This window comes from Ochlerotatus camptorhynchus, unplaced genomic scaffold (assembly GCF_037179485.1).
Source record: "Ochlerotatus camptorhynchus isolate MF236.1 unplaced genomic scaffold, CSIRO-AGI_Acam_v1.1 ptg000380l, whole genome shotgun sequence".
Taxonomy (NCBI): Eukaryota; Metazoa; Arthropoda; class Insecta; order Diptera; family Culicidae; genus Ochlerotatus; species Ochlerotatus camptorhynchus.
In genome coordinates this window covers 677837-701267 of record NW_027040868.1, presented here as the reverse complement: position 1 = coordinate 701267, position 23431 = coordinate 677837, and the positions used below count along the sequence as shown (strand labels likewise).

Below are 23431 nucleotides of genomic sequence, written 5' to 3'. Positions count from 1 at the left end.
AGCCTCACTAATACCATATCAGGCGTAACATTTGGATACGGCACAAAAACATTTGTATACAAACTTTTTAAGGCCCTTTACACGCGAACCAAAGTACGCCCACGCAAACCAATACCACTTTCAAAAAGGTGAGAGTTGTCCCTATCCGATGATGTTGTTGTTTTGCGTGAGCGTACTTCGATTAGCGTGTAAAGTTTGTTACAACCTTAAAAAGTTTGTTTACAAAAGCTTTTGTGCCGTTATCAAATGTTATGCCTGATATTTAGGATGCCAGTTATGCTATTTTCATACCTAAATTTGGTATTCTTATGGTATTTGGTTATTTTCTCCTGCTAGGGATGGAATGACTGCGGTTTTGACTGACAAATGGGGCGCGTCTTTAGAGTGGCTTTCACTCTTCGAAGGATATAAATAGCGGAACCTTTCAATTAGAATCGGTTCCGTGAGATCTTGGCAAGAATGATGACTGTAACAAAACCGAATACTCTATCATTTTTCAATAGTAATTTAGTAACACGGCATGCACTAAACTAAGGACGCTGGATACACCAAAATAGATCAAATTACTGGTCGCAGAGGATGTCCCTATCAGAGGGAAAAAAAAACATCAGCACTCATCAGAAACCTTTATTACATTTGTTCAACATCAGCGTTTCTCAATCGTGACCCACTAGAGAGTCGCGGGCTGCTCCCAGGTGGGTTGCGGAAATAGAGAAAATTTAGTAGGGGAAATGGCTCTAATGTTGACCTATGGATCTAAGATTAGGCCCATCGCTAACAAACTGCTATTTATCAATTTTATCTAGATGAACGCGTAATTCGGGTGGTACTAATGGATATGTTTGATTGCTATTGAAAATTTAGTCCATCGCTGAATTTTTGTACCAGCCATCCATACAATAACCAGCCATAATATGTTTTAAAAATTTCATGGAAAATTTATCTGATTTCAAAATTATACTAGGATAATTCAAATTGAACTACCATAGCAATCTATTGTATTTTGCTAGTTAAAACGGACTGAAATCAAATCATTAAAAATATGCGAAACAAGGCCATTTTGGCATTGTAAAGCAAGTTTGAGTAGTCTAGGCCATTTAAACTTTCTTGAGCCAATGAGAATTTCCAAGCAAGTCGTTATCAAGATTATTAACAGAGTTGACCGTTTTTCATAACTTGGACGGAAAATGCTTTGCGAAAATGGTGTATGTGGCTATTTTGGTGTTTTGAACCCCATACCACTCTGTTTTTGGATTCCAGGCAAATATGCAGTTTATTTTTGCGTTTTACAGCCGTTTTTGAGGGTTAAGGCCTGTTTCGCCTTTCATATTGGTGGGTTGCAAACTTATAAAAAATTACAAAGCGGGTCGCAATCGACAAAAGATTGAGAACCGCTGCACAACATTAAAACCTCCTTCGACTATATCATTTTGTTTTGCATATACTGATATTTTTGGGTTATAAATCGAACTGATGGGTAGCCGATATGATTGATATTTTTTTCCTATACTCGTACATCTGAACTAGGTATTCAATAAAGCAAAGAATCAAATCTTAATCTTCTTCCATTATAATGACGTAGAAACGTGTTCACATTTAAATAAAACTCGTCGTAGGTTTTATACTAATATTATCGTGTGTTTATTCAAATACAAAATCAGCAATCAAAATTAAGCAAACAGCACCGAGAACTGCGACTGGTTTGCGTCGTATACAGAGGTATCGAAACCAAGCGTCCGGACGACATTATCGATCCATGATCTGAATCTCATCACATTGGAGTACACTGCGGGAACTTTTCCGTGACAACCAATGCCCCAGGCAACCATTCCCATCTGAGTGTATCGATTTTCATTGGCAGGACCAACCGGGCAGACCAATGGAGCACCACCGTCTCCTTCGCATGTGTCAACACCTTGTTCACCACCAGCACAAATGAAAGTCTGGTGCAATCTGAATCGAGTCGTTAGACGGGTTGCCTGCAGTTGCCTTTCGCAAGTTGACGAATCGACAATAGGAAGGGGTACCTTTTTCATAATTACGCTATACCGTCCGGATTTTCCGAACTGATTCTTTCCCCAGCCACTAGCGAAACAATCGGTTCGTCGTGTATCGTAGTTGTTGGGTGGCAGACACACGACATTGATGTGATCAGCGAGTGTAATAGGACTTTCTAGTTCCAAGACAGCTACGTCATAAGCCAACGATCGAGGATTAAAGTCCGGATGACTGTTAACTCGAATAACTATCCTTTCCTGGAACGGTAATCGTTCTTTCGTTGTCTGACTATCCCATTCGCCGGCTCGGATTTTCAGCTGTCCCTTGCGGTACCCCTGAACACAATGTGCGCCAGTTAGCACAAGATTTGGATGAATCAGTGAACCCCCACAATGACTAGAACCATCAGAAGTTTTAATGACTGCAACCGTCCACGGAAACTCGCCGAATCCAGCTTCGTTATTCTGAAAGATACAAGCATAGGAAGTGATTGAAAGTGAAAAGCTGCAGCAGGTAGTAAAAACTCACGAAATTGCCTGTAAGCGTAAAATCAATGCCACCAATGTTTCGCAAACCACATCCAGTAGGTTTAACAGAGGAGATCGCTCCAGGAGTGTTGTTCATTGGGACTACGAGGGAATCTTCGGCGCGACAGCAAACATCCAGCACATCTTGGCAGCTATCCGGATTGTAGCTGAAGAGAATAAACATGGAAGTGTTTAGGAAATGGAGATTCTAGATTTCACACAGATGTACAGAATCTGAAAGGAATCACGACATCGGGTAAATGACGGCTTCGGCAATACCGTTGCCTATTATCGGCAGGGGATGAATGAAGTCTCAAGGACTGACTTTTAGCATGAGTGTACATCATGTTTCAAGCCATCGTTTAGCCAAAAAATGAGAGCTAAAGGAAACCTCCCCGACGATAATAGGTAAAGGTATTGCCGAAGCCGTAATTTATCCTATACATATGCAAATTTTGTAATGGGTCGTCGGAAGGCTTTTTAAATAATTGTGTAAATTTGTCTTAGCCATTTTTTATTGTTTTTACATTTCCGTCCAAGCATGAAGCCTAGAAAGTTTTCCTATTAATATTTTGCGCGAAAAAAATATTCTGGAATGCTACTTTACAATACAGTCTGTTGTAAGAACTGCCTATACAAATCTCTTAAGAATCATTTATTAAGGGTGTAATGCTTCAATAATAATCCTTTGTATATTAGCGCCATTCGCATAACCGTGCCACGTCCAACGTAATTCTTATTCAAATTCGACTGTTTTGCTATAGCATGAGCATGAGCATGAGCATGATTGACCACCCACGGTTGCTACTCTGTTATTGCCAGACCAACTGTAATTACACAGAGAACCAATAGACGTTGCTTGGGACCAGCAATCATCCTCAATGTGTAAAAACTGGTGATCTCAAACTAGGCAATACCTAGATTCTGTGATGGTTCGTCGGAAGGCTTTTATAGGGTAAATTCTGTCTTAGCTATTTTTTAAATTGTTTAACATTTCTGCCAAAGCATGAATCATAGAAAGTTATCATATTAATATTTTGTGCGAAAAAAAATTCTGGAATGTTAGTTCACAATAGAGTCTGTTGTAAGAACTATCTATACATATCTCTTAAAAATCATTTATTAAGGGTGTAATGCTTCAAAAATAATCCTTTGTATGTCCATGTCCATGTGCCATGTCCAACAGAATTCTTATTCAAATTCGACTGTTTTGCGATAGCAAGCACTATATGGCATTTACTTTGCGAGCAGGATCACAGGGTTTGGCTGTGATAAATATAATAGATTCTGCAAAGACAAGAATGCTTTCGAATCAAATTATCATTTATGTATATCATTTATGCTGATGGTCTTAGACGTAAACTGTAATAAAAAGCACTTCTTCATCTTCATGGCATTGAATATTACTTTGTTATTTCAGGATATATGCATTTACATTGCATAATTATGTCAATGGCAGATGGATTTTAATTCTAAACAAGTGAATCGATTGGAAATGTGTCTACGAATCTGCTAAAATGAACACTTCATGAATTTTTAATAGGTCACTATTGAAAATTACACAAATGTCGAACTATTGCAATGGTGATCAAAATCATCACCAATTGCCTGCAAAAAGCGCTTTCCCTAACACAGATTTCAAAATCGAATCGTCGAACAGTGCTCATCCGCGTTGAACATACTAATAGCTCTAAGAGTTAATTTTCATTGAACGTTCGCTCGCCTTTCTGCCAGCCACATCACCACAAAGCTCTTTGATAATGTACCCAGCAACGAAACGTTTGTGGTCAAATGCGTAACAGCATTGAAGTGGTGCATAAAAATTCTCGCAATGACCGAATATTACATGACCTTGTTAATTAACTAGAAACACTTTGAATTAAGGTCACTTTTTAAGCAAGCATTCCTCCAATCAATTTTGGTTTTGTTAACCAAAAATTCTGTGCGTTTTGTGCACGAAAATGCGTATTTTTTTCATCAGGAAACGAGGAGTTTTTGTGATGGGAAGAAGTGATTTCCCTAACACAGTCACCGAATATTGATACCGAGCACGTTATCCTACGTCAAATCTACTTTTGCTTTTTTTCAGCATTTGAAATTTAACTAGTGAGCAAAGAATTTGTTGCATGAATGTTGGATTTAGATGTTTGTCTTCATTGTTTTTAACGCGTATAATGGAAATTGGTCCCATATACCAAAGTAGTGCTAAACTTTTGGTAACAAACTGCGATTTTCCGACTTTTCCTGGATTTTTTTGTTTCACTACCATTGGACCAATTCCGAGTTTTTTTTTACAAATTCTTCCAAAAGTTTCTTACAACTTTTCTTAAAAGTTTCTTCTGATTTAACCAGAAGCTTCTTCAGAAGTTTTTTTTTTTGTAATTTATTCCGACGTCTGCTACAAGTATAACTGTTCTGGATCATATTTCGGGAACTTTTTTTTTTATTGGGTATCAAGCTGGAGCCGCGTGACAGCTTAGTTTTCAAGACTTGACCCATTTGAATAAATTTAGCTTCTATCTTTGACAATACAGCAGAAGGACTAGCCTATGTTGGCCGCTTGAACACTGGATTCCGTATGTATTGTTGCAAGATAGTTATAGAAAAAATGCTGTGACGTGTGCGCGTAGATACATCAACGTAGTAAACAGATTGAATAAGTAAATCCGTTTCGAACGAAATATCTAAATTATGTAAGTTACGAAAACCGCGCGAATTCCGAAAGCCGTGCGAGACAACCGAAGCGAGAAAAAAGGCTTATTATCATTTAAAGAGTGCCACCAAAATAAATGTGAAAGCCTATGTTGGCAAGTTGATTAATTTTGGTATCCTCCCTAAATATTCTACTTATTTTACTGTTAAGCTTTGTTTCAATTTAGTTATTTTACCGCACGTATCAATCATTTCAAGATTTCGCGACCGTATCGAACAAATTCTATACTACAGAGGCTAAAAAAAACTTTTGGTGAGCTCTACCGCATTGCGAATCACTTCTGCGTAAGCTCCGTAGACTTAGGCGCGTTGATTCCGACAGCCGCGAAAAGTTAAACATGCATCAATACCACATAAGGAAAGATCGATTTTACGTAGGGTTTAGTTCATAGATTAACATTGACTGCTGTTAACAAATGTACGTACTTGAACACTAAGAAATAAGTTAACTCAAATGCTTTAACCGCATATATAAGAGATTTCGCGTATTGAGAGAATAATATAGTAATCGAGTACAACAAACTCAGGGGAATACAATACCTCCAAAAGTTTAAAAGTTATTAATTGTCACATACCTCTACTTTTACTTATTTCCTAAACTATTCCTCTCCTTGTTAATCTGCTTAATGCTATTGGCCTGCTTGCGTTTTCTTATTAAAGTTCAAGACTAAATAAGAAGATTTATTCTACAACTTTAAAGGTAAGTTGCCTCCCTAAGCGGACCCCCCGCATCCTAATTCTTTTGTTAATCTACTTAATGTCATTAGACTTTCTGAAGTTTTTTATTTAAGTTCATTTGATGATTATGATATCTCATAAGTCTAATTTAATAAATTATTGAAATCTCTAATTCACCTAAGCAAACATAACCCATGCTTTATTAAGTACCTGCACTTGTGCTTGTAATCTAAAACTAAACATGTTTCAAGTACTTTTGATTTTGACCTATACCTATTTATTATATCTTTGTTCGACCCAAGTGACACCTTGAAGTGACTAAAATTCTTCGCTTTGGAGTTAGTTTCCTAGCTGATTTTTAAATTATATAGGGTATATGCTCCAACTATGCTCACACGCTTCCACTATGTCGCACCACAAAAATACGTATGGATATGTAACAATAGAAGCACGCCACAGTGGAAATCCCGAGCCATAGTTCAAACACTTATCCCAAATCAAAATGAAGCACATATAAGATTAGTTACAATACCATGTACCAACATGGCGTTTAACATTGTTTCCTGAGTAATACTTCAATGAAAACAACAATGAAAGCTTGTCACGCAAATAGAAGGAGCACCGTTGGGCACTTTCTGAAATATTTCAATAGTATAATTCCCTTGCAAGCCCAAATAAATCTCTCTGCGTGAAAATAAATAAAATAAGAGTGATTTGCGGCAAAACCCGCCAGTATCACACCCAACGTCAGTGCCTATACGTAAGCGTACTACGACGCGGCTCTCAATTAAAGGAGTAACAAGTGTGATACTATCACTGCTAGACTAGATCTTTGGTTCTCTCATGCAGTGGTTTATCAGAGAGGGGAAGCTTAGTAATCCCCATTGCCTGCCCATGACGCCATTCTATCGCGGCATGAGCCAGCAACGCCGACCATAAACCTACCGTCTCCAACACTCCACTATAAAGCATGAAATTAAGTCCGCCCACCAACAGCAAGGTGCAAAAACTAGCCAAGGGGAGGGAGGATCATATATCGGGCACTTTATAATTATATCATGAAATACCTGTACACCCATATCACAGACACACAGACATAACATTTAGAAGAAAATTTTTCAAAAAATATCGTCAAGCGTATTTTGCACTAGCACCATCTATCATCCACATTCCCAAGCATTGTTTTGCAACAGGGCCATCCCTCGTTCATGCTACTTTTTCACTAGTTGCTTTTCCCTCGTTCTGTCAACGCGTCAGCTGTGTTGAATAAAAACAAAACAGATGGAAGTCAGTGATGTCGATTCTACGAAATTTTTCGTCGATCAATTGATTGAATTCTACAGAAATACGGATCTGTAGGAAACATTTACAGAAGCTAAGATTTTATTTAGGGATTTGTTTTGTTTGTTTATTGTGCTTTTTCTTTTGCTGGAAACAAGTTTTTAAACGAGGTAATGCATCACTTATTGGTGTCCTTTCTTAATGTAGATGTGTCAATGCAGTATGTACCAGTCAATGATATTCATGGTGAAGTATTGAACATCATTAACTGGTAAAAAATGATAGAATATTACAGTCATCAACATGATTGATTTGTTCTCGAATTATGTGTACATCGTACAACGTAATGTATTCGTCAGATGTGGTATGTGTCTCCAGTGGGATGCCTTGATCACTTATTATTTTCAAGAGCTGACATCTACTAACTAGACGTGAAAAAGAACTGGCATCACTGATAAGTTCGAAATGTGGTGGCTTGCTCAATGCTTCAGTGGCGCCACCATGGCAATTGCAAGCACTTAAATGTTACACGTAATATTTTTAATTTATCTTCCATCCACAAATGTATCAATAAAAGTAAAGAAAACGGGACATAACGCTTATCTAACAAATTGAAAGAGCCGTGACAGAGTGTCGGAGAAAGGGATTGAAAGCCATAAGGTTTCGTTTCACTCGGAAATCGGCGATACTTTCATTGAAAAGGGTGAGCATAACAACGACGAGAAGATCTACAGCCAGCCTTTCGTTCTAAGTGTGCTTCTTTTTCATTATCGTTTCGTGCTTAAAGTTAAGCTAGGCGTTACTCAAATGATGCGTTAAACTCGTTGAGTGGAAGAAATAAAATTAGAGTTCATTTTAGAGCCTCGAAAATTTATAACCCTGAATGTATACATTAAAATATATCACACTTGTTCTTGTATTTCAAGACATAATTATAAAGTGTCCGAAATAAGAAGGTGATCGAAATATGAATCAGAACGGAATATCAAGTATCGCCAGAAGCATATTCCAACTTCTTCGTGAAGTTTTTTTCTAATTATCTACTTTTCTCAACAGTCTTTTTGGCTTCTCAGGATGCAATTCTCATCGAATATTCATTCTTAAATTGAAATCGAACTTCCCCCTAATGGTTTCTCATATTTCATCAGGATTTTTTTCTTTTCTAATGTCATCCGGGCGCTGCTTTTGTCTTACTCTGGATGTTTCCTTCAACTTCACATGAAAGCTGTTTTTCCGATGTTCGCCTGTAAACTTAACAAATTATCGGGAAATTGAAACCCAGGAGCCAGGAAACGTAATTATTTGTAAAATTCCCAGGAATGATTTCCACGGATGTTCTGGGTAGGAAACAGTATAGCCATCTAGTAAAAGTTTGGATGTCTGTCAAAACATGTTCCAAATTGAACTGTCGAAATGCACTGTTTGAATTTTATCAGTTTTCTGGTAAAATACTTTTACAAGTTTAGGAAACAGTGCTTCCAGATATAGCATGAGTTTATTTATTGTGTGGCAAGCACAATTATATTCTAATTATAAAGGAATATCAAAATTGTAACATAAGTATATTAACGACTGTGATTAATATCAACTGATCTTAAAATCTTGATTCAGGTGTATGGTGTGAACAATAATTATCTAGGCAGTTTACAATTATAACACATTTTCTTACACATTTTGATAGAATAAGAATTTATAACAGAATATTAACAAAGTATGTTTGCATAGGAAGAGAAGAAAAGTGAACGTTATCTTTTTTTTTTTATTGAGTTTCGAAATTTCTTAGTTTTTCACTAAAGGAGAGTTTCTAACTGGCGACGGTAATGCTCGCAATATTTGAGAATTATAACAAACTGTGTTATAATCAAACACCCTCAGTTTAAATCAATATAGCAAACCGCATGAACCTGAAGAGTGAAGAAAGCGAGTGTGAGTGAGAGGTTTTGGGAAAACCTGTTTTATTTTAAACTCGCAAGCGAATCTGGCAACAAATATCACGCTTGAGAATCTCGTGCATCTTCACGCACTTACGATCACAACGCCAAAAACCACTCAAATTACAATTGATAGCTTGATTATACATTGTGTTAGTTTTCATATTATAACGCAATGAATTTTTGAGCATGAAATCTCATCGGTGATTTTTCGCAGGAAAAACTCATAGACATATAAACTCACGTATGAGATCAATGGTAGTAGTGTTTTTTTTAATTTGATTTTCTCATTAACACTCCGAATACGATGCCTCCTAAAAACGTGTAACGGTAAGTTTGCAATGGCATAACTTAGTTATTTCTTGATGAATTTCAAAAAAATGTGGTACTTCTAGAATTTCTAGGGTCTGTAGATTAATTTGATTGTAAAAGATGAAAAATAGGGTCGTTTACTTTATTTAAAAGCGAAAAGAGTCGTTAAAAGTTTTTTTTTTTTTAAAGGAGTGTTTATGGGTTTTGCAAGTGGTCTAAGATCCATAAATTAGATTCATGGGCACAAATGTTCATAAGTAGCCAGAATACAGTCATGGTTTCTATAAATGGATCCGTCATCCGGAAGTTTCGGAACATCCGTAAAATTGGTCAATCCACGAAACTGATCCTAGAGCTCCGCGGTTTTCGAAAACATTAGGAAGTGTGATATAAGAAAGGATTTGGGTTCATGTCATAAACACGGACCCGGATGGCCATGGGGGCGTGCTCAGGAAGATCCGAAACATCTGTAAAAGTGGTCAATCCATGAAACTGATCATAGAGCTCCACAGTTTTAGGATCAGTTTCATGGATTCACCATTTTTAAGTATGCTCCAGTTTTTCCGGAGGACGGTCTCATGACCTTCAAGGTACATGTTTATGGCATGATCAGTGCTGAGATTTGCCATTGTCATTGACAGACTTTTGCGCGAAATTGACAAAATTGTTCGTCACATAGTCACTGACAGACTTGATCCTCAAAAAAACCTTCGTCAAAATCTCTTCGTTTTTTCGTCAATGACAAAGATTCACCTGGTAAAAAATCGTGTAATTTAGTACATTCTGTGTCACATTATTGTTATCCAAGTAGTTCAGGACGTAGATGCTTGTTCACTAAAATGGCTCCATGTAATTGTTTTGCTCAAGTCATTTAATTTCGTTACAAATTTAGTTTATTTAAAAATCTACACATGTTCGTCACTGACAGCATTGTCATTGACAATTGACATGGTTTGCCTTGACTATGACTGTTAACTTAAATGAGTGACCAAAGCAGAATTGTCAATATCACCGTGTACTGTCGAGATTTTGCAGCACTGGTCATGATCCCTAATTAATTTATATATGACAGTTCCAAGTGCTTTCGAAAAAAAAACCGTGGAGCTCTAGGATTAGTATCATAGATTGAACACTTTAACAGATGTTCAGGAACTTCCAGAGGACGGTCCGATGGCCATCCGGATCTATGTTTATGTCATGATCCCAAATTCTTTCTTATATCATAGTTCCTAATGTTTTCGAAAAAAACCCGTGAGCTCTAGGATTAGGTTTATAGATAGACCACTTTTACGGATGTGCCGGTTCTTTCGAGGGCGGTTCGGTTATCTCCAGGTTCCATATATAGGAACCATGACTGTATTCGGGCTAATTATGAACATTTTTGCCCATTAATCTAAATTATGGATCTTAAGCCACTTGCAAAACCCATAAACAAACTTTTAAAAAATTGTGTAACGACTCTTTTCGCTTTAAAAAAATAGACGACCCTATTTTCAATATTTCTGCAATTAAAATAATCTACAGGGCCTAGGAATTCTAGAGGTACTATCAAGAAATGGCTAAGTTATGTAAAACTTGCTGTTACACGTTTTCCGGAGGCTTCGTAGTCGGCGTAAAGTATTTTACCCACCGTATTCGGAGTGTTAATGTACACACTAAGATTATTTCACAGATTTCTGATAAATTTTGCCGAAATCTCAACAGCTGATCGTTCGGTACACAGAATACCAGTGGAAAATTACAGGAAAACTGTGAAAAATCGCCAAACTGTTCCGAACCGCTCTGATTTGTACAATAGAAAAGGGAGGATGAGTTATCATAACTATAGAAAATAATGTTTTCGCCATTAACCGAAGCCAATGAACAATTTAGCTGAATAAGCCTACTTTTAGCTATATATGGCAATAGTTAGCTATGTAAGCTGTACAGCAGCTAAAACTGTAAGAGAAGCTGTTTAAATATAAATCCGGAAATTCAAATATTATTCTATTCATGAAACTTCTGAAAACACAGCATGTATTGTAACCTATTGTGGTTATAATATGATCATTTCAACTGTCATTCTCAAATCTGAATGCTGAAGTGTGGGTACGAGATACCCACCCCAAGTAACAATTTAGGTTTTATAAGGGTTCTGTAGACTATGATTTAGACTTGTAGCAATCTTTAAAACCTCTATAAAACTTGCAATGTTTCTTGAGCACTATATGGGGTAAGGTGAAATGATTCAGACCATAATTGTATTCATAGCGGCGCTGGTGGTGTAGTGGTAAGCGTGATTACCTCTCACCCCAGCCGGCCTGGGTTCAATCTCACTCGGCACCATCTCTGATAACGGGAATCAAGGGAAGTGAAGCCGTTGGTCCCCGGTTCATGAGTTGATGGGTCGATAGGTAGGGTCCAGGTGTGGAAGCTGCCTCCCTGGCGTCGGTAGCATTGGTGCTCAGTACGGAAAACAAGATCGACGGAAAACAAATCAAGGAAAAAAATTGTATTCTTATAAAAGTGATAGTTTCTGCGTTCAGTAATTGTTCATGATAGATGACGCTTGCACGAAACATGTAATGCAAAACATCTGGTAGGTATATGGTATTTAATAAAACCCAAAAACACGGAAAAGCTCATTCCTAGTGCCTATCTTTAAATCTGGCCGAAAATCTGACGTACGTAATTATCGTGGTATAGCCATTATCTCTTGCATTCCTAAACTTTTCGAGGCAATTGTCAACAAAAAATTATTTCTCCAAATCAAAAATAGAATTACTGACATGCAACACGGCTTTTTCAAGGGTCGCTCTACCTCGACAAATTTACTTGAATTTATAGACTAATCATTGAATGCAATGGATAATGGAAACCACGTAGAAGCTCTCTATACATACCTTAACAAGGCATTTGACCGCATAGACATACCAATGCTACTTTTTAAATAGCAAAAAATTGGAATTGAGTCAGGGCTCCTAAAAAGGCTTAAATCATATTTAAATAACCGCCAACAAATAATTAAATTCAACGGAAAGAAATCGAGTACAATTCAAGTCACTTCAGGCGTCCCCAAGGCTCTCATTTGGGACCTCTTCTTTTTATTCTATACGTAAACAACATTTCTTTCCATCTCAAAAAACTTAAATTGCTTATTTATGCCGACGATATGAAGCTCTTTTTGGGAATGAGAAATGAAGAAGACATCAATATATTCCGGCATTAAATACACATATTCTACATATGGTGCAAAAAAAGTCTACTAGAATTGAATGTAAAAAAATGTAACTTAATATCATTTAGCAGGAAAAGAACAACTTCAAATATTTCAATTGCACTAGGAAATCAATTAACATCTAGGCTTTATCAAGCGCTTTTGCTATAACTTTCAGGACCCATACACAATTAAAACACTATATATTGCCTATGTGAGGTCAATAAATTCTGGAATATTGCTGCATTGTATGGTCTACTTTTTCAATCTCGTACGAAGAAAGATTCTGTACAAAAACAATTTCATTTATACGCTCTTAGTAAATTAGGTTGGACATCATTTCCTCTTCCATCATATGAAGCACACTGCATGCTTATAAACATACAAACATTAAAAGAGCGTCGTGAATATGCAATGGTTTCATTTGTAAACGATATAGTTTCGCAGCGCATTGACTCTACAGAACTTTTATCAAATTAAATTTCCATGCACCTACTCGGCTACTCCGAAATCGATATTTATTTGCCTTAAAACATCATCGCACAAATTATGCAAAATATGGGCCATTAAACCGCATAATGGCCTCTTACAATCAATACTGCGAAACCATTGACTTTACAATGTCTCGGCATAAACTAAAACAATATTTTTACTCCATAAGGCATTATACCTCATAAAAAATAGGAAAGCTGACTCTGCTTAGTTTTTATTAAAGAAAAAAATATACTTTTAACCTTCTGTGCAAAGTTGACGAAATAAATAAATAAATTTAAGAAAACAAAACTGTATTCTAATATGTGCTAGTCTACGTTGGTTGACGAAATAAATAAATAAATAAATTGTTTTTCAAAGATAAACTTTGATTTAAAAAAAAAGTTTCAGCTTGCCCCAGTATACCTTAATCAGTTTACCGGATATATTTTCTCATGGAATGTGTGAAGAGTTCCAATTCTTCAAATGCACATGACATATTTTTACATCATCCACATACGCACTGAAACTTAATAAAGTCTGTAATTGTTCCATACAACATGATGTAAATGTAATGACTATCGCATTTGTTTTAGGGCCCAGATCACTGAGCATGTGTTCTAACAATCGGAGAAAAGTTACCTTGTCCTTACTGCATAGCTAACTTTTTGTTCAAAAGCTGGATCAAAATGCAGTCTTCAACAAAGTCATTTTGCACGATTTTACCAATCAATATGTCAGGATTTTACGGGAACATTTTCAGGTTACAACAAATTCTATTCAAACATGGCACAGTCCCTACGTTAGGGGCCTCATAGCCTAGTAAGTAAAGGCACGGTATTACCAAGCCGGAGGCGGCGGGTTCGATTCCGCGGTCCGGTCGAGGGAATCTTTCGGGTTGGAAATTTTCTCGACTTCCCAGGGTATAGAGTATCATCAACAAATCAATACGAAACTAACGATTTTAAATTGGCTCACTACTTGACTAGCCTATTGGTCTCAATCAAACGATTAACGTACCCCATTCTAGTCGAAATTCTAGTACTACGCAATGCTTGTTTTGATTCGCTATGAAAGTTTGACAGATAAAATAAGAGGTTATTGGTTTTTCCTTTGTTTCGAGGGGTGAATCGATTAGCTTAGGACCGAAGAGAGTGCCAGAGCTGAGCCAAAAAGTTGAGCACGTTATTTCGGGACCTTCTAGTCTTAGAGTTACCTCTATGGTATCATTGTGCTTGCCACACAATATACAAATTCATGCATTGGTATTGGCATCGAAAGCTCTCAATTAATAACTGTGGAAGTGCATTTAGTAGAACACTAAGTTGAGAGCACGCAATAAGCTAATATGCGCTAAGCAATAAGCTTGAAATGCGAAAAAGAAGAAGAAGAACAGTCCATACGTCAACTCAAACCGAAAAAGCTGTTGGAGATCATTCATTAATTATGTATGCACTTTTTTTGGATTTCAAATCCTTTCCTCCCCCCCCCCCCCCCATCAAGCAGTCTTAGTAATATGTTGCACAATGGAGGAGGAGGGGAGGGGGTGCAAGATTTTTCATCAAATCTTTAAATAGTGTGTATATCAAATCAAAAGCAAGTTCTATTATTGAAATTGGGGACCAGAACATCAAACATTCTAATAGCAATTGAGTGATTTATGAGGTAAAATTTAAAAAATAATTTATTTTATTTATTTATTTATTTGATCACCATCTTCGACTACGTCGTACAGACTCATTACTTAAAACCTAATTTAATCTAAACGCCTTATTCTAGCACTAAACACATGTTTGGTCAAAATAAAATCAAACTCGCTACAAACATCATTAAAGGAACGCAAACAAGAATTAAAACAATTATTGAATCCAAAGTTCGTTCTGTGAAATGGAATTGCAAGCAACGGGGAATTACATAATCGTCGAGGTGGAGTATTCCATGGAATCAGTTCCAGAAGTTCAGGACAGTCCACGTTTCCTGTTATGAGGTCAAAGATAAACAGTCGTTGCAATTTGAGACGCCTGGCAGAGAGGGATTCCAAATCAATCAGCTTGCATCGGTCGGGATAACTTGGAAGATTGACTGGATCATTCCAGGGGAGCTGACGCAATGCAAACCTTATAAAACTTTTCTGAATCCTTTCAACCGCAAGGATATGCGTAACGTAAAATGGAGACCAAACCGGGGAAGCATATTCTAAAATGCTGCGAACCAGCGAGAAGAATAGCGTCTTGAGACAATAAACATCGGTGAAACCAGAAGCATGACGACGAATAAAACCAAGCACAGTATATGCTTTAGCAGTTACGATGTTTATGTGTTCGTTAAACCTTAGCTTCGAATCGATCGTAATGCCTAGATCACAGATTGAAATTGCACGTTCTAGAGAATCCGGCCCCATGTAATATTGATGGTGAATAACGTTGTTGCAGCGAGTGAAGGATATTATTTTGCACTTTTTGCTGTTTACGCGCATGCCGTTGTCACCGCACCAGACTATCACACGATGTATATCTTCTTGCAACGCGACACAGTCAGTGGGAGAAACAATCACACGGAAAAATTTTAGATCATCGGCAAAAGAAAGTTTGGATGATGAGAGCATGTCACACAGGTCATTAACATAAATGATAAAAATAAGAGGACCGAGAACACTGCCTTGTGGTACGCCAGATGGTATGTTGAAAGTCCTGGAGCGTGCGGAATTCACCATCACGAAAGCATTGCGATTAGACAGGTATGAATAGAGCCATTCAGTGATCCATGTCGGAAATCCAATGTGGTTCATTTTGGCAGCGATGAGATTGTGCGGTACTGTATCAAACGCTTTCGCAAAATCAACATAAACCGAATCCACTTGTTGCTTCGATTCTAAGCTACGGGATGTCGCTGATACATAACACATTAAGTTCGATGTTGTTGAACGATGCTTCATAAAGCCGTGCTGACTGTTGGAGATGATCGGTGCAGCAGCTCTGTACAAAACGGTGTGGATCAGTTTCTCAAATACCTTACTGAGACTACAAAGTATGGATACACCTCGATAATTGGTGACACACTTGTAGCTTCCGGATTTATGGATCGGTACTATGGACGCCATTTTCCATGCATTTGGGAACGTTCTGTCTTGGAGCGAACGGTTGAAAACAGCAGCGATGGGCGTCGCCAGCGTAGCGGCGCAGTTCTTCAAAAACACAGGAGGCAAGCTGTCTGTTCCGGGTCCTTTCTTTGAATCAAGCTCATCGAGAAATTTCTGTACTTCGTCTGGAGAAAACTGTATACACGGTAGATTAATGTTATGGGACGGTATCTGTTCAAAACAGTTTTGACGTTGCACGGGTGATGCTTTACTAAACACGCTCTCGAAGAAAGTAGCAAAAAGATTGGCTGCTTCTGAGCTTGACCGAGAAGTAGTTCCATCGAAGTTGACTGAGCCAGGGATTCCATTTCCAGCTTTCCGTTTCTTGATGAAGTCCCAGAAGCGTGAAGGATTTTGCTTGACGGTTGACTGAATACTGAGCAAATAGTTTTCATGTGTTGCAGAAAGAATGACTTTGTACTCCAACTCAAGCTCACGGAGTCTAGCTTTGTCAGACCCAGTTTTTGTAAGGAAATATCGGTTGCGCATCTTACGTACATTGTTACGAAGGTTACGTAGCTCAGGAGTCCACCACGGTTGGTTGAAAACAGATATCGATTTTTGTCTTTTTCGAGGTACATGACGGTTGATAACTTCTGAGAGAGATTCGTAAAAAGCTGATAGCATCTGATCTACCGTATCATTATTCGATAATCGTTCCCACTCAATATCAATAAAAGTAGAGTTCAACAAGACAAAGTCGCATGCAGAATAGTCAAATTTGAAACAATGATCATGATCGTCAAGTAGTGTTGGTGCGTCACTCTCGTCAAGTAGTAAAATAACTGGTGTGTGATGGTTATCTATAGGCAACAGCGGAGAAGATGGTGCAATCAGGTCAAGATATTCCGGTAGATTGGTAAAAACAAGGTCCAGCAGTCTGCCATTTGTGTTGACGAAACTATTAATCTGTCTCAACCCGTTGGCAAACATTGCTTCTGTAAAGTTCAACTCAGTATCAGTAGATACATTCGAAGGAATGAATCCATTAATGTCCTCGTCAAGATGCCATCGCAAATTAGGAAGGTTGAAATCGCCAACCGACAAGATTATGTCAGACTCCGATAGACGATCTGCAACAAGTTGCACTGCATTAGCATGAGCAGTATATAATTCGGTACTCGAATTAGGTGGGAGATAGATAGCAACTACGTAAAGCGAACGAAGTTGTGACTTTATGCAAACTGCGATTTGTTCTAGTTCATTACAGTTAGCCATCGAAACAGATTCACACTCCAGTGTGTTCTTAACCGCAATCAGCACTCCACCACCCCGCAAATGGCAACTGGTCAATTCATTGCGATCACAACGGAAAAAAACGTAATCAGACGAGATTTCACAGCTATCAATATCTGCACGGAGCCATGTTTCCGTAAAGACAAGTACGTCATAATCACAACTGGACAACAGCACACGCACACTCACATTATAATGCCATAAAATCTATGCTACAATAATTGAGTAATAGTAAAGTTACCTGTTGCCTTATCTAAACAATAGCAAAAATCATAGCTAACTAATATCACATTTTGCTATTATTTCTCATAAAGCTTGCTTGAGTTAATCAATATAGGGGAAATGGATGTAATGTCGGCCTAAATACCCCTAATTTGGGTTCATACATAAATTCAGTAGTCGGCGAAATTTTCAATAGCGACCAAAAATATCCATTAGAACCGTCCCAATGACGCGTTAATCTAGATAAAATTGATAAACAGCAGATTTGTTGTGACGGGCCCAATCTTAGATCCATAGGCCAACATTAGAGCCATTTCCCCTATTGACATATTAATAGCTTATTTTGCTACGGAATCAATATTAGCTCTTGAATTCGTGATATCAAAATATCATAGCAATCTCAAATTATGCTCTGATAGCAGAATAAGATTTTAACATGTTTTAGCATTTTAACTTACGTAAGAAGATATTTGTTATTCCCCCTGTACCCGGGTTGTTTATGCTTACGTAATATATTTCTAAGAACCTCATAGGTCCCTAGGCAGCGGAGGGTTGTAAAGATGCCCCACCCTAATGGTGACAAAAGCAAACATAATGTTTAGTTCCGATACTTGGATACAATTGCCGTAATCACATTGATTTTTTTAGCAATCGCTATTGTTAAGTAGAAAAATATACTGCGTTTCTTAATTGCCCATAAAGATTCGATACCGTCGATTTTTTATCGTCTTAAGAGTTCGATTCTACACTTTTTATACTTACTTGACATCTATCTCGTTAAACTTGTTTTGGTCAGCGAATTCGGCTTCGGGTTTGCACATAAAATACGGCACACAGGTACATTTTTCTCCTTGAGCCGTGATTAGTGTCATCGGAGAGAGTGTAGGCGAATTTGGCTAGTTCGATTGGAGAAGAATAAAAAATATAGTAAGAAGTCTATAAACCGGTAATATTGTCAGAAAACGAACTGTATAATGTAACCTACCCCCAACGGATCTGGTGTGACCACTTCATCGATGCTAGCTCGGTTGGCAAAGTCCAGAATTGATGTTTCATTTTCTGGGAAATAGACTTTGTCAATCGACTGTTGGGCCGTTGCAACCGCAACGGCGATTGCAGCTACCACCAATGCCACCTTCATTTAGAGCTCTGCAAGACGAAAGGAAAATCCTTAAACAGACGTCCTTGAATGGTTCAACGAACAAAACGTTTCTGTTGAAGCGGAAACAAGCACCACGCTCTCTGATTGGCCAAGGAAGGTTCGCAATCAAGTTGGGTTATTCAATAATGTCAGGGACTGTGACCTCCAACGATTGCGATAAAGTTTAACTAGAAAGAACTCGGCCCAGTTTCAATAATCGTTTAATTTTACAGATAAATTTGCAAATAACATGATTAAATCGATAGCATGTAAGCCTTTGGATCACACGGATCAACAGGCATTAAAAATTCCCAGCTCATTAGAAAAATCAATTTGGGGTTGTTTTTTTTTAACATCAAATTGTTATAACAAACAAAAGGAAAAAAACACTCACATTATTTAAACGGTCAAGAGAACAGATTAACCACAAATACGTTTTCAAACTGCACTCTTCCGAGGCCGACAGTGAACTGAGGCGAGAGGCTAAAATCGACCGAAATGAACGAACGTTGTCCGATTGGCGTTGATAGGGGTCAACCGAAAACAAAGTAACATTCTGCTCTGTAGTGCAATAAAAGATTAGCTTGCCAGGACCCTAATTTTATGTACCTGTGAACATTCCAAAAATATAAGAACTCATTTTTCATTACTTTAATACGATTCTCGGATGATCCCCAAGGTCAACGAATAAGAAAACAGGTACATACGCCGAACGAATGAAAAATAACAAATCAGCTGAACACTACAACCGGTTCATCGCAGAGTGGTGAGCAACGCCGGGAATCCCAAGCTGGACGATCCAGAAGAATAAATGGAAAATTACTTATGTTCTTATTTTAGTGCTTGCTATTTGTTCCTTGAAAAAATTGTCTCCAGGTGTTTCAAACTTGAATAACGTTGTATTTTTAAATTTAATCAGCCAAGTCATGATCGTTGGCAGAAATAATTATTTATATTGCATAAGATGTAATCGAATAAGAAGCAGTTCGGGGCGAGGTTCGAGGGACCTCAAAAACTATTCAGCGTAAATTGTTATCGGTACAGTTGAAACGATTAATCGAATCAATGTTTTCGTTTGCCCAGTGAAGCGATGGATCGGCTTCATCAAGAAAGAAATATGCTTCCTATCAAGAGCATATGCTTTGTGTTTGTGGTGGTTGCTCTTCTTTCGATTATTAGCAAATTCAAGCTGAACATTGCATTAGGTCCAAAGTAACATTGACAGATTCTCTTCGTCGACTTTCTCTTTGTATCCTCTCTGGAGATTACCAGGTATTTTCAGCACACAGATCGACAAAAGAAGCTTTTATCTAGCATCTAGTACGACAAACACAACACGAAACGGTTATGAGCTCAAGATATTAACGAAAGAAAAAGCGACAAGGAGAATCGATCAATGTTACTTAGGACCTAATGCAATGTTCAGCTTGAATTCGTTTTTTTTTTAGTGTGAAACATACAAACTTGCGGCAAACCTTAATTTTTGTCAGTGCAAACCTCAAGCAGAGGTACACGGTAAGAAAAAAGTACCAAAAAGTAAGTTCTGTTCACTCATCTCGGCACTATAGTGTAGGAACCCAAAAGTAGGTAAAGCTAATCAAAGTAGTTTTCATTTACTTGTGTGCAATTCGTATGGAATTTTCCACTAGCTTTCTACCCAAAAGTAAGTTAGTTGTACCCAAAAATAGGTAAATATGATTATACGCAAAGTGTGTTATTTAAGCTCTATACAGCTCGAGTAGCTAGATTGAAAATACTTTACAGCTGGCTTGTCATATACTATATACTTCTAGATAAATGGCTTTTCAAAAGGACGATTAGACAAAAGACAGCACGCTTTTAGAGCTGGACGCGGGTTTAAACGTACATGGCGGAGTTGAATAGGTCACTTCCCAATCGTGATGAACACTGCTTGATAGCATCACTCGGCATATCGAAAGCATATTATACTACCTGTATATACGGCATTTTTACGCACTCTGCGGAAGTGGCAGATAGGTGGGCTGCTGTCGTTTTGGTCGTTTTAACGGTTAAAATCTCAAAATTGAGAGCAAAAAAATCATCCTGTGAGATCAAATTAAAATCTGATTCAGTGAGAGCAAACTGAAACCTCAATTTGATATACATTTGTTCCTGTTGATAACACAACGAGTATTCAATTTGATGTTCTGCCAAGGCAATCAAAACAAAACTGCAGCAACATATTCAGTGGTTGATTTGCTGTAAAAATACACTACTGAAAGCAACAAAATCAACAGCATATTCAGATGTAGATTTGCTTTAAAAATGTCCTACCGAAAACAAAATTTTAATAACAAATTCAGTTATCGTTTTGCGATTAAAATGTGCTAGTGACAACAGAATATAATTTTATTTATTTGGTTTTATTTCTTTTGATTGAATAACTAAAGCCATTGTTAATTTATCATTTTGAATTCGATTTTTATTTTAGTCGAATTAACAAATCATAACAGTTGATTTAATGCTAAATAGTTCGTATATATGTCTATAATAGTCGCTAAACTACTAATATACTGAATAAGTAGATTCTGTAATTCTCATCCAGAGCAAGTATGCTTACAGCCCTTGGTGGGGCCCTGTCTCATTCAGCATACAACATCAATCTGTCTGCTGGCTCCGACTATCACGATGGATCGGACACCTACGATATAGATCTACCCGTCGACCAGAGTGGCAGTCACCGTCGCGATGACACTAGCTCCACAATCACAGCGCGCTCGTACCCCACTCCTGCCTTGCCTAAGCCAGTAAACTTCATCCTGCAGTGGAACATTAACGGGTTCCTGAACCACATTGGTGATCTAGAGCTCCTTTGCCACGACGATCCCCCCTGGGTCATTGCACTCCAGGAAACTAACAAAGCGACAACAGACCAAATGAAACACTCTCTAGGCGGTAAGTATACGTGTGCATACCTGCCATGCGGACGGCTGCCAAACCTGCACGATCAACTCAGCGAAGGCATAGCTAAACTACCGAAACCGCGCATCCTGGTTGGGGATCTGAACGGGCACCACCCAAGCTGGGGCTGCCCCCGCTCCGACCCTCGAGGTGTTACCCTGGTCGATATTTTCGAGAAGGAAGACATGTCGATTCTGAGTGACGGTGTGCCCACGTACTCTAACGGGCGGCATACTTCTGCCATCGACGTCTCTGCTGTCAGCCGCTGCTTTGCCGGAAAAACTCAGTGGAGCGCGAACACGGATCTTTATGGTTTTGACCACTACCCCATCAAAGTTCAACTTTCAACCGCCATCTTTCCGATGACAACACGGAGGCCCCGATGGCGCTATGAACAAGCGGACTGGGATAGCTATGGTGAAGCCTTTCAGTCCTTGTTACTACAGCGTAATCCGAACAGCATTGAAGACTTTTCAGAAGTGGTATACGAAGCAGCAACAGCAACCATCCCAAAGACCAGCAGCGTTCCGGGGCGAAAAGCGCTACGCTGGTGGAATGAAGATACAAGGAAAGCCGTTAAAGCCCGGCGTAAAGCACTTCGCCGTGTAAAACGCCTTCCTATCGAGGACGCTGAGTCGCACAATCAATGCCGGCAAGAAATCCGTGTCGCCAAACGAACCAGCTGGATGGAATTTCTGAATGAATTCGTCACAGTCTTCGGCCGACTTATGGAGGCAAGTCAACGCCCTCAGTGGGAAACGGCGCATGACACCGCTCCACGTACAGATTAACGGTGAAGCTGTTTCTGACCCTGCAATTGTAGCGGACGAACTCAGCTCGTACTTTGCCGATCTCGAAGCCATCAAGAAGTACGAAGACGAATTCAAGCGGAAAGCTAAGCCTTTGACGTCATCCATTGCAAGTTTTTCTGTTTCTTCTGACGCTGGAAACTCGGACATCAACCAAGCTTTCAACAAGCTCTGGCTCACCAACTCGTATCCAGCGTCGTGGAAAGAGAGCTTAGTCATTCCCATCCCAAAAGCCAATGAAACAACCCGTGAAGCTAGCAAGTTCCGGTCAATAGCCTTGACATGCTGTATGGCCAAGGTCCTGGAGCGAATGGTCAACAGGAGGCTAAAGCATTTCCTTGAAGCCGAAAACCTGCTAGACCATCGACACCACGCCTTCCATCAAGGGTACGGAACGTCAACATATTTTGCAACATTAGGGGAGGTCCTCAAGAGTGCCAACGATAGCGGTCTCCACACCAAGATCGTCTCGCTGGATATATCGAAGGCCTTCAACAGGACGTGGACGCCCCTCGTCTTTCAGAGTCGCAGTGGGCAACACTAAGTCCCAGCATTTCAGAGAAGAGACGGGCGTCCCACAAGGTTCAGTTATTGTCATTACCCTCTTCCTTGTGGCCATGAACGGAGTTTTCGGAGGACTGCCGAAAAATGTTTACATTTTCGTGTATGCAGACGATGTACTTATCGTAACTACCGGCCCAACAGCAGCACGCAACAGGATCAAGGCCCAGGCAGCAGTCTCCGCTGTAGCCATGTGGGCCAGCGCGGTAGGTTTCCAGCTTTCGGCCACCAAAAGCGTCAGGTGCCACGTGTGTCCATCCCGGCACCGTGTCAGCGGGCCACCTATTAAAGTTCA

General features: G+C 38.8%; 2 protein-coding genes across 2 annotated transcripts; one reads left to right on the top strand and one right to left on the bottom strand.

Annotated features, from left to right (window-relative positions):
• Positions 1-1648: 1648 nt before the first annotated feature.
• LOC135710394 (phenoloxidase-activating factor 2) lies at positions 1649-19312 on the bottom strand. The gene is made up of 5 exons (XM_065232960.1): positions 19239-19312; positions 18689-18852; positions 18466-18599; positions 2527-2692; positions 1649-2462 (listed from the first exon to the last, which is right to left on the bottom strand). The coding sequence occupies exons 2-5, from the start codon at positions 18842-18844 to the stop codon at positions 1671-1673; spliced, it is 1248 nt and encodes a 415-aa protein (XP_065089032.1). The 5' UTR covers positions 18845-18852; positions 19239-19312; the 3' UTR covers positions 1649-1670.
• A 2105-nt stretch (positions 19313-21417) lies between these two features.
• Positions 21418-23119, top strand: LOC135710390 (uncharacterized). The gene is made up of 2 exons (XM_065232955.1): positions 21418-22500; positions 22553-23119. Exons 1-2 carry the CDS (start codon positions 21418-21420, stop codon positions 23117-23119), a joined length of 1650 nt encoding a protein of 549 aa, XP_065089027.1.
• Positions 23120-23431: the final 312 nt, after the last annotated feature.